At 40.6% G+C, this 12,040-nt stretch overlaps 1 protein-coding gene across 2 annotated transcripts; it reads left to right on the forward strand.

Annotated features, from left to right (window-relative positions):
• Positions 1 to 390: 390 nt before the first annotated feature.
• LOC124067143 (collagen alpha-2(VI) chain-like) lies at positions 391 to 11,933 on the forward strand. 2 transcript variants are annotated; one of them, XM_046404245.1, is made up of 28 exons: positions 391 to 557; positions 1,604 to 1,759; positions 3,020 to 3,630; positions 3,736 to 3,756; positions 3,909 to 3,974; positions 4,063 to 4,116; positions 4,208 to 4,252; positions 4,353 to 4,379; positions 4,468 to 4,494; positions 4,576 to 4,620; positions 4,713 to 4,766; positions 5,356 to 5,418; positions 6,245 to 6,307; positions 6,386 to 6,439; positions 6,547 to 6,582; positions 6,675 to 6,737; positions 7,299 to 7,361; positions 7,655 to 7,717; positions 7,842 to 7,904; positions 7,987 to 8,037; positions 8,111 to 8,209; positions 8,948 to 9,010; positions 9,137 to 9,172; positions 9,265 to 9,310; positions 9,404 to 9,556; positions 10,420 to 10,875; positions 10,962 to 11,000; positions 11,085 to 11,933. In XM_046404245.1, the coding sequence occupies exons 2-28, from the start codon at positions 1,609 to 1,611 to the stop codon at positions 11,684 to 11,686; spliced, it is 3,114 nt and encodes a 1,037-aa protein (XP_046260201.1). In that variant the 5' UTR covers positions 391 to 557; positions 1,604 to 1,608; the 3' UTR covers positions 11,687 to 11,933. The 2 variants fall into 2 exon arrangements, with proteins under 2 accessions (XP_046260201.1, XP_046260200.1); XM_046404244.1 differs by having other exon boundaries at positions 392 to 557; positions 1,604 to 1,768.
• Positions 11,934 to 12,040: the final 107 nt, after the last annotated feature.

Here is a 12,040-nt window from a genome sequence, read left to right on the forward strand (position 1 = left end):
GCTGTATAGCCCTGAAACATAAACAGACTGCGAGTGTGTGCAGCTCTGTCCATGTAGGGATGTGGAGCCGTGGAGCTGAAGTGTTGGTGGAGTTTTTCAGTCTGTGACTCACACGCTCTTTCTGTCAAACCCAGCAGATAAATAGATTATTGCCGCGTGTTCTGTTTATTTTATTTCCAAAAATTACATCTTCGTTTTGGAGACTCTCACTCTGTCTCTCTTTCTCTGTCTCTCCTGAGCTCCAGCTGCTGAGTCTTAGCAACAGCTGGAGCTCTACAGTACACATCAACCCCCCCCCCCCCCCCCCCCCCCATGAAATGCCTTTGCGCGTGCGTAAGTGTGTGTGTGCGCGCGCCCGCCCCCGACACGCTCGCGCATCACCGGGGATAAACGGGCGGCTCCTCCAATAAGAGCTGACCCCGACTGAGCTCGCTGATACGGTGACTTTCCGACTGAGATGAATATCAGTAGTTTACAGTCTCTGGAATTTGGTTGAATTTCCTGCAGTCTCCAGTCGCATTTCGGATTTTTTTACATTCTCCTGTACTGTCAGCGCGGTGAGTCCACTTTGTTTGCACTTTTATTAAGATTTGGGGCTTTGAAAAAGATGTGGAGGGGTCTGGTGTGAATAGCGGATAAGCATTTCAAAATAAAAAGCAGTTCGTTTATCCGCACTTTGTTTTGGGAAGGAAGAGTGAAATTAAGGCCAGTTGATGCTAATGTGGACTCAGTGGGGGACACTGTTAAAAGTGAAAGTACTGCACTGAAAATTTTACTGGAGTAAAAGTATATGTGGCAGAGTTTAGGCTACTTAAAGTTCTCTTGGCCATGTTTTAAATGATTCTTTTTTTTTTAGTTTTTTAGAGTTTACTTTAGAAACCGATATGTTTTGGATGTCAAATCTTAATATCTGAAGTATAGTTAGTAACTATATCTGTTAAATAGCAGAATAAAATGTACATTTCCCTCTGAAATTTAGAGCAGAAGCATAAAAGTAAAAAAAGGTGAGATAAAGTAAGTAAGTAAGTAAGTAAGTAAGTAAGTAAGTAAGCAAGTACATGAGAATTGTACATGTAAGTTACATTCCAGTCAAGCTGTTTTGGATTTGATTTCACACATCTGAGTTGTGGATCAGGGGTTAAATCAACAACTGAATCTGCGTTTTATCCTTTCGTTGGTTGTTGATGTTGTTTTATCGCAATTTACTGTCCAACAGCAATTCTCCTGTGGATACACAAAATCTTATCTGCATCTATTATCTGTTTTTGTTTTTTCAACATTGTATCGTTCTTTACACGAAATAGTTTGTTAACCCCGCCATGTATTTCACCGAAAAGGTGGGATGCAACAAGAAAATTTTCCATTTCATCAGTAATTTAAATATTGTTCTCTTTTTCCACACTGTGTGGTTATTCACTGACATTGTTTAAAACAACGATAAACATTCCTAAGCTCTGTGGAGATGCCTTCTGTGAAGACTCACTTGTGTGACAGCTATTTCCTGCATTTAAAAGGAGTATTGGACGTAAAAGTAAGTCCTCAACAACTGTCCTGTTCACTCCTCTGTCTTCTCTGTCTTTCTTTCTTTTTTTTTTTTTTGCAGGAAAGATGGTGATGATTTCAGGGTTCATATTTCTGTGCATGCTCCAAGCTGCGGTCCCTCAACTGACCCCTCGTGGACCCAGGCCGATACCTGGGCGAGGAGACAGTCCGGGACCGACTCCACCTCCAATACCTGAGCCCACACCGCGGCCTCAAGGTTGTGAGAGTGAGTTCCATTAATGTATTGATTTTACTTCTTCATTTTCTTTCATTCTAGTTGCGCAAGAAATAAGCCGACTCAAATACTTCACTTAAGTAAAAGTAGAAATACCTCATTACAAAAGTTCTCTATTACAAGTTTAAGTTCAGTACTTAAAGTATCAAAGTTAGAAGTAATCATTAAGCGAAATGCCATCCAAGCAAAATTCCATTGTTGTTTTTATATTAGAATTACTGGTGCAGTAACATAATGCTGGAGTTGGTCGAGGTGGATCATTTGTTTTGCACTAAAATTATGAATCTAACAGCAACTAAAGATTTGTGAGGGGAAAAAAGGGAAGTAAAAAGTACAGTCGGTTGGTTAGGAAGCTCATAGTGAAAAGTCTGTTATTCACCAATGTATGCTTTATGGTTTGGTTAGTCGGATATCACTTTTTCCTTTTTTCCACCATTGTGAGTTACATACACATAGATACAATGCTGTATCTACAGTATGTAGTATGAAGTAGAATAAAAATAAAAAATACCAAGTTATCACAAAAATACTCAATTATCAAAATACTCAGAAAAACATCCTCTGTCACTGTTACACTGTTACATTATTAGAGTATTATTATTCATACTTGAATTCATACAGCATTGTCCTGTTTCAGTACTGTTTATTGCGGTGGAATTAATTTTAAATAAATATAAAGTGTTTTATGCAGAGCTGTGACGCCTTCACAATGTTTTGTCCAACCATCAGTCCAAACCTCAAAATGATTACAAATAAATTAAAATCACTAAAATGAACCCAAGCATCTGCAGCTATCGTAATCTTTACATCTGATAAGCTGGAACCATTAAATGTTTGATTTTAGGAAACTACAAATATAGTCACTAATTAATATCATATCAATCAACTATAATGGATGAATTGACTGTTTACTTCAGCCATGCTTGTATTTACTGTTGTTTTGTTTAATTTCTGACAAAGTATTGTAGTTTATAAGCTCTTCGTGTGTTTTGTGTGCAAAAATCTTGTGAAGAGAACAGTAGCTAAAGCTGTGAAACTGTGAAATATTTGTAGTAGAGTAAAAAAAGCAATATGTAGTGGAGTAGAAGAATACGGAAAATACTCAAGTGATGTAGAACTACTTAAGTTCAGTACTTAGTTATTTGCCATCACTGCATGTTTTCAGCTCCATTTGTGTATTTGTGTGTAGAGAAACACAAACAGAAAAGATGTTTACACTCTTGTCAACATTTTCTCTTCCAGGCAGGATAATTGAATGTCCCATCAAACTGTTTTTCACCATCGACACCTCAGAGACCATTGCCTTGCAGGAGTCCCCACCTGGGATTCTGGTGGAAAACGTGAAGGAGTTCACCAAGATCTTTGTCCAGAGGCTGGCTGATGAAGAATATAAGGGCCAGATCCACATCAGCTGGTCCATAGGCGGCCTGAACTTCTCCCAAACACAGTGGGTGTTCAGCCAGTTCACAACCAAGGAAAACTTCATCAGGAACCTTGCTGGAATTAGGTACAAAGGCAAAGGCACCTTCACAGACTGCGCCCTCAAAAACATGACCTACCAAATGACCCATCACTTCTCAGGGACGAAGGCCGTCCTCTTTGCTGTGGTCATCACTGATGGGCATGTGACAGGAAGTCCATGCGGAGGGATAAAAGCGATGGCTGAGAGGGCGAGGGAGCAAGAGATCAATATTTTCTCAGTGGCAGCTTCCAGGAGCATCGATGAAATAGGGATGAGGGAGATAGCCAGCTCTCCCGCTGAACTGTACCGTGATGACTACATAGCTGTGGACATTGTTGATGGGCGACCAAGAATAAAAACCGATTCCATTGATCGAATCATAAAAGCCATGGTGATCTTAAATCTTCTTCTGTTGTTACATTAATGCTTTTATTTGAATTCAGATTACAGTATCACGATTAGGCACTTTTTACTTACTGTTGTTTTTACTTTGCAGAAATATCAAGCCTATTTACAGGTGAGAAAGGCACTCATTAAGTATATGTTATTAAGAAGAATCAGTCAGTTAAAAGGGGTTTGGCATAAATTTCTGAACAAAATCTCTCATTTTCTATGTGTTGATTTATTCCTACATTCAATATTGTTTTGCTTTCCTCCTTCATCTTGCAGTGTTATGAACATAAATGCTTTGAGACTCCTGGGATCCCTGGACCAAAAGGTCTTCGAGGTCCAAAAGTGAGAACAACAATATATAAATTATGTATATTCCATCTTATACCATAGTTTGTTTTGTTGAAATGCTAATGTTTCTTCTTATTTCCAGGGTATAAAAGGAGACAGGGGTCAAACTGGGTCAAAAGGTGAAAGGGGTAAACCGGTAGGTAAAAAAATAACTTTGCATTATTAAGGCTGAAAAATTATAATAAAACAAAAATTTTTAAGGATGAATGTTATTTATTATATTTCAGGGTGATCCTGGCATTGAAGGTCCAATCGGACGACCCGGTCCAAAGGTTTGCTGAGACCTACTGATTAATGAGTTTGTGTGCTACCTAACTGGGTTGTCTTTTTTAAAAAAATCTCAATAACATGTTCTTCTGTGCTCTGATTTAGGGAGAGGTCGGTCCGACAGGTGACAAGGTAAATAAAGATAAATGTTTGTATTCTTACTTTTCAGTTGAAATGCTGAAATGCTGTTGGGATTAATGGCTCTGTTTTACCTGGACAGGGTGAAATGGGAGCAACTGGAGCAAAGGTAAATAACAGTTTTTATGTTCTAATAATTCCAAGAATGTCTGCATTCATTTACTGTCTTCGCTGATGTCTAACTACTCAGGGTGTGGCAGGAGTATCTGGCAGGAATGGAACTGACGGTCAAAAGGTGAGTTTTCATCCAACAAAGTAAATTGTTCAGTATGGCATGATTATATTCAGTATAATGATATGATGTAACTGTCTCTGGGAAACTTTCAGGGTAAAATGGGCCGAATAGGAGCTCCTGGTTGCAAAGGTGATCCAGGTGACAAGGTAAGTCCCATACCAAATGGTTGGTTGGTTCTTCCAAATTTTCACCAGAGTACCAAAGTTTGTCTTTGGTAAGATAATCAGCATACCCAACTGTATTCTAAGTATCTTATGTCATCAAATTTATGCGTGTGGGTGGTTCATTCTTCAATCTATCAGTCCTTTAACTGTAAAGATAATCCATCATCCATCCATCCATTTTCTATGCCGCTTATCCGTCAGGGTCGCGGGGGGGTTGGAGCCTATCCCAGGTGACTACGGGCGAGAGGCGGGGTACGCGCTGGACTGGTCGCCAGTCAATCGCAGGGCCGACACTCAAAGACAGACAACCACACACTCTCACACACACACACCTAGGGGCAATGTAGAGTAGCCAATTAACCCAATGTGCATGTTTTTGGTATTGTGGGAGGAAGCCGGAGAACCCGGAGAAAACCCACACAGGCACAGGGAGAACATGCAAACTCCACACAGAAGGGCCCAGACCGGGATTCGAACCTGAAGCCCTCTCTCCATGAGGCGACAGTGCTAACACAGCACAGCACCACCGTGCCGCCCACAACTGAACCATTTCTGTTTTTGTTTGTGTAAGGGACCAGATGGCTACCGCGGAGATGTTGGTGACACTGGACCACCCGGAGACAAAGGAGCAAAGGTCTGTATGAAATCAAAACAAGGATATTTTCTCTCTCCTTTAAGTTGTTGGCAGATTAAAACTTAACTGAGAGTCTGTAGCCACGTTAGCAGCTTCCTAGCTCTTAACTTAGGCTCAGCAGTGCTTTGAGCTAAATGCTAACATCAGCGTGCTAGTGTGCTCATACTGTGCTGCATCATAGTTTAGCGTGTATGCTAACATTTGCTAATTAGCAGCAAACAAAAAGTACAGCTGAGACTGATATGAATGTTATGGGGTTTTTTAAAATTATTTTACCATTTTAAATGGGTTATCCAAAGTTATTACAATTCATCCCGAGGGCAAGAATGTCTGGACCAAATTACACAGAAAATCATCTGAAGATTGTTGAGATATTTCTTTCAAACCATAAATTTCAACTGGCTGGTGGCGCAAGAGGAAAAGTTACCAAAGTCATTAGGATTCATCCACTGGGAATCATGAATGTCTGTCCAGATATTTACAGCAAATCATTCAGTAGTGTTCACTCTGGAACAAAGTGGTGGACAGATGCTGCTAATATGGCTAAATATAGTGCAAACTTTTTAAAAAGGATCATTATTCATGTTTATTATTCCAATATCCAATACTTTGGACTCAGTTTTTGGAAGTATCCCCCATGAAATTGACTACAAACATTCTTGGTAACTTTTCATTTTGTGTAACCAACATGTCAAAACTTTTACTGGACTATTACAATTCACAACAGGATAGATCATTGTTTTATTGGGCCATTTGGGATCTGCCGGATTCATATTATTTAATGTTATCAGTCAAGTTATGTTTTTTTTTTTTTTTGTTTGTTTAGGGTGACTCGGGACTCCCTGGAAGGTCAGGTCCCTCTGGTCCTATAGGTGATGGAGGACCAAAGGTAAAATTTAAACTAAAACACAACAGAAAGAAATTCAGAAATTGATAATTTTCATAAAATCTAATCTTTGTTCCTCAGGGTGAAAGAGGATATCCTGGAAATCCAGGACTACCAGGAGAAAATGGACTTACGGTACAAAACAAAAATATTTTGTTAATTATAGTTTTGTTTATAATAGTTAGTTCAGTAAAGCTAATGTTACAGATATTACTCTGAAATAAAATTATTGACTCTTGCAGGGGCCTCCTGGCTTACCTGGACCAAAAGGCGAAAGGGTATTTTCAGACAAATACATACTCCAATCTTTTAAAAAAAAATGTTATTTTGATAATTTTGCTGTTGATAGTCATTAAATAAATCTTAACAGGGAAGGAGAGGAGACACTGGAACAAAGGGAACGCAAGGTCCCGATGGATCAAAAGGAGAGAGGGTAAGTCCAGACCTCAGAGAAAAGTCATGCAATAGTTTCTGTTTTTTTTTTTTTAGCTTTGTTTGTAGCGCTGGTTTGTTACAATGAGAGCAGGTAATGTTTTCAAAGAACAAACTGGGAAATTTACAGAAAATACAATTCTAGAGAATTTCATCGCAAGTAGTATATGAATAATGAAAAAAAGAAAAAAAAACTTGGAGAGGAACAGAAGGGAAATAAAGCTGATGTTGGTGATAAAACCTAAACCGCAGTGGATTCTGTTCTGTGGATTCTGATCTTAGAAGAGATTTTAATGGTGTACAAAAACAAACCCATGGGTATAAAGTCTGTCTGTGGGGTTTGGTTTTGATGTTCCAGAGGAAGTTCATTAACAGTTCCTTGCCAAGTATAATTTCACTTTGTGTTGCTACAGGCCATTTCTTGACCATCTTCTTAGGATGGATTCTCCACATATTTCACTGAAATAGAACTATTGCCTCTCAGTAACTGTTGTGTTTTGTATGCATTTGTTGATGATTAATGGTGTGTTGCGTATCCTGACACATTCAGTTATTTTTCTAGGGAGAACGAGGGCTATCGGGAGAGAGAGGTCGGCCTGGGGAAGACGGACTCAAGGGCGCAAAGGTGAGGGGATCGTGCCGGGGGTGGATTTTGGCAGGGGGATGACTCAGCAGCTTTGATCACTAAGAAGTCTTTATTTCAGACCTCCAGTGCTGGAGTTGGGCCATCATGTACTGAGTATCCTGCCAAAATTGTTATTGTACAACACATTTTCCAGGGAAACTGCTTTTTTAAAAATATGTCCAGTATTATACGTTGCCAAATTCACATCAGCATGTGTAATTCTGTGTATGTGGGCTAGAGTACAGAAGATGTACAGTGGTGATACTTCCTGTGTTATGTTCTGTCTACCCCAGGGGGACCAAGGACTACCCGGGCCGAGGGGTCAGCCAGGGGAACCAGGAGGCCCCGGAGGAAATGTGTGTCATTTATAACATCATAATCATCAACACTAACCACTTAATGTGTGAGCTTGTTTCAGGAAATATTGGTGTTAAATACCCAATAGATGTTACAGCTTGAAAGCTGTCTCTGTGGTTGCAGGGCACCACAGGAGATCCTGGAGATCCTGGGCCAAGGGGAGACTCTGGGCTGCCTGGACCAAAGGTGGGTAAACTTTTTCTGTTCATCTCTTTCATCATGTAAAACACAATTAAACACCATAACATTTGGTTTTTTTCTTTTAAAGGGTGACACTGGAAGACCAGGATTCAGTTATCCAGGACCGAGAGGACCCACTGTACGTTTTTCCATTTACCTCATGAATATTGTACCTTGCACCCGTGAGTCTAAAATGACTCTGTTCTTTCCAGGGAGAGAGAGGTGATCCAGGTAGGAGAGGACCCAGGGGGGGCAGAGGTGAATGTGGTGCCAAAGGAGAACCTGGAGATAAAGGACCCCCAGGAGCGCCAGTAAGATCAATAACAAAATGTTTTAAGTGTTAAAATGTGAGCTGTGCATGCTGCTCAGTCTAAAAGATTTTCTGGGCTGGGTTTGCCCAAATTGTGATAAAACTTGTTCTTATTTGCCCAAATTTTCAGCTTTCTAACACCATTCAAATACAGTACAATTGAGTGGAATTTGGTGCCCATTGTGTTGGATACTTACTTTTGAAAGCTCAGCAGCGACTCATCTATCTAAAAACAAAGTCCCAGGTACTCAGGACAATGCACAGACCTCACTGTGACCACTTTTCCTTTTGAGATTGTTTCTTCAGCGGAGAGCAGTTCCAAGGAAAATTCTCCACAGGAAGGTCTGTGGATTGTGCTGCTGGTTGTTGGTGATGTAAATTTTGGTTTCATTCACTACTGCTGTATTGATGTAGAAATCTTGGAGATACAGACTACTAAAACCTCTGCTGGTGAAGCTGAAAAATATCTGCGGTACATGGTTAAATACCATTTTGAGCTTAAATTCATAGACCATTAATGTCACTTCATAAAATCATAATTGCACAGTTTTGTTGAGTCATTCATAGCACCTACGTGGTGATTAGTTCTTAAGAAATGCTGTAAAACACATACACTCAAAAAAAACACATTTTGAGATGATCTGCTTAAGTCCTCTGCTGTATAAATATGACTTTAAAAGGAATGCAGTATCATGCAGAAAAAGGAGTCTCACTGAAAAATATTTTCTTGTCTGCGTAGGGGGAACCAGGTCAGCCAGGAGAGCCGGGAGAGAGAGGATCCAGAGGAGACCCTGGACCTGATGTAAGCAACAGCATAACCATTCAAATAATGACTTGACCATGCATGCAAATTTAAGATCCAATTACATTGCTATCCCTGTGTGTGTGTCTGTCTGTGTCTGTGTCTGTGTCTGTGTGCGGTGTATAGGGGGACCCAGGACCAGTGGGCGATCCTGGGCTCACTGTGAGTCATCTTTAGAAAGTATTAGATTTAATACCATCTTAATCTTATTTCCTGGGTTGTATTACTCTTAACCTGCATACCTGTCGCTGCAGGACTGTGATGTCATGACTTACGTCAGGGAAACGTGTGGTTGTTGTGGTGAGCAAATATCAACAGTCAAACACTGCTTCATTCTTCAGTTCATGCCTATCTTTGAAAATGCTGATCCTGTTCCTGTCTCTCTTGTCTTAGACTGTGAGAAACGCTGTGGAGCCTTGGACATTGTATTTGTAATTGATAGCTCAGAAAGCGTTGGCCTGACAAACTTCACCATGGAAAAGAACTTTGTTATCAACACCATCAACAGGCTGGGATCGATGGCCAATGACCCTGCTTCACCAACCGGTACAGCTGAGCAAAAAACACCCCACAGATGTCCCTGCAAATCCTCTTCCAGACACAGTTTCGAATAACAAGAAGTAGTGGTTGCCATAAGAGATTAAACGGTTCCAAAGAATGAATCACTAAATATGCCTGTTGAATATACAGTTACAGACATAAATGTTTGGACAGGACTCCATTTACACACTGCACTCTTTATTAACACTATGACTGTACAGTAACCGTAAAGTACAGATTATCAGTGTTGCACATTTTCAGCTAACTCGTTAATATTCTACTTCGTACTGTAAACAGTGTCAGTCCACATTCAAAGTGAACACAAAGATAAAATGTTTTTGTTTTCATTTTTACGTTAATTTCTGGAAAGCACATTTGAAGTCTAAAGTTGGCAATATTTTGTATTTTTCTTACATTCAACTATAAAAATAAATACCAAAAAAGGCCAAACTTTTACGTTAATTTCTGAAAAGCACATTTGAAGTCTAAAGTTGGCAATATTTTGTATTTTTCTTACATTCAACTATAAAAATAAATACCAAAAAAGGCCAAAACCAACAAATACCAGTGTAGCCCAGGCCTGATAGAGTTTATTCCCCTGGGCCAAAGTTGTGTTTAAAAACTATGAAAAATGCATGAGACACATCGTTGCAATGGGTGACATGTTCATTCATTACAAATAAACATGTCCTGCTTAAAGATTTATAAAAAAATAATAATAAAAAAAAATTTATAAAGCAAACATATCTTTTGGTTTTGGCCTTTTCATAGGATGTTTTGGCAATAACAACTTATTGAATGAGTCTTGTTCTTAAGAACTGAACTCACAAATTTGCAATGGCACCACCTGACCTGTCTGCCTTTTCTAGGAACCAGAGTTGGAGTTGTGCAGTTCAGTCACAACGGGACCTTTGAGGCCATTCGTCTCGATGACCCGAACATAAACTCCATGTCTGCCTTTAAAACGGCGGTGAAGAGACTGCAGTGGATCGCTGGGGGCACCTTCACACCATCTGCCCTCAAGTTCGCCTATGATAACCTCATCAGGGACAGCAAGAGAGCCCAAGCAAAAGTATCTGTGGTGGTGATTACGGACGGCCGCTTTGACCCACGTGACGATGAGGATCTCCTCAACTACCTTTGCGACAACGACAATGTGGTGGTCAACGCTATTGGGGTTGGTGATATTTTTAATAAGGAACAGGATGATGAGATCCTGGGGTCGATAGCGTGTGGAAAGAAGGAACGTGTCACTCAGATGAAGCGTTACGTCGACTTGGTGGCCGAAGACTTCATAGAGACGATGGAGACTGTGCTCTGTCCCGGTAAGAATGGATGAGTACACACAGCAGAATGATACTGGTCTTTCATACCACATATCTAACCAACATCTGCCCAATATCATTTCTAGAACCTCTGATTGTGTGCCCTGACCTCCCTTGTAAAAGTGGTAGGTGTTATTCTTGGCTATACAATTTGTTAAATGCTGTATTGAAGAGCATCTCAGTGTGAGATTTGTTTTCTTTCAACACAGAGCCTGATGTTGCTCCATGTGTCCAGCGGCCAGTGGATTTGGTATTTCTGCTAGATGGCTCAGAGCGCCTTGGACCAAACAACTTCCGGCATGTCTGTGAATTTGTGCAGAAGGTTGCAGACACGCTGGGGCTGGCCCGTAGCAGCACTGATCGCATGCGAGCCCGCTTGGCACTGATGGAGTTCGGCAAAGAGGATGAGAACGTTGTGGCCTTCCCTCTCACACACAACCCTGCTGCCATTGCTGATGGCATCGCTCGCTTGTCTTACCTGGATACGTCTTCAAGCGTGGGGACTGCCATTATCTACACCATTGACAACATCTTGGGAAAAGGAAATGCTCGCCTGATGAGACGAAATGCAGAGGTTTCATTTGTTTTCATAACTGACGGCGTCACTGATGGCAGAAACCTGGACGAGGCGGTCAGTGCCATGCGCGGGGCACAGGTCGTCACCACAGTGATAGCCACAGGAGGTGACGTTGACCAGGAAGTTCTAACAAAGCTGGCCATGGGTGACCAGGATGCCATCTTTACAGGAATAGACTTCTCTAGTCTGTCCGGGTCCAGTTTGTTTGACCGTTTCATCCGGTGGGTTTGCTGAAGAGACGCCACAGGGACTTGAACATCATACTGGTGCTACTGCTGTTAATCTAGCATGTTAAACATGAGATACTGGTTTTTCTACTATGCACTGTACGAATTGCAAATGACATCACAGCATTGTGCTTTACTACATTTGTCAGGAGTGTATATCATATTTTGTCATACAAAAACATAGTTAAGTCGCTCATTGTTCATCCACCACTAAGCTTTACTAATTTCAGATAATAAACCTACAGTTTGTTGGACACTGCAGTGATGTCGTCTGTGAAGTCCCAAAGGATTTCTAGTGCACTTAAATCTTGAGACATAAAGCATTAGCTGTACCTAACATTACTAAAGATTAATGAGGAAT

The sequence above is a fragment of the Scatophagus argus genome, chromosome 11 (genome assembly GCF_020382885.2).
Source record: "Scatophagus argus isolate fScaArg1 chromosome 11, fScaArg1.pri, whole genome shotgun sequence".
NCBI classification, from domain to species: domain Eukaryota; kingdom Metazoa; phylum Chordata; class Actinopteri; family Scatophagidae; genus Scatophagus; species Scatophagus argus.

Bases quoted from the DNA above. Each gene is read 5' to 3' on its own strand.
- LOC124067143 (XM_046404244.1), top strand. From the start codon at position 1,609: ATGGTGATGATTTCAGGGTTCATATTTCTGTGCATGCTCCAAGCTGCG. The intron at 7,905-7,986 runs GTGGGTAAACTT...TTTCTTTTAAAG, and splicing joins CTGGGCTGCCTGGACCAAAG to GGTGACACTGGAAGACCAGG. The intron at 11,001-11,084 runs GTAGGTGTTATT...CTTTCAACACAG, and splicing joins TGACCTCCCTTGTAAAAGTG to AGCCTGATGTTGCTCCATGT.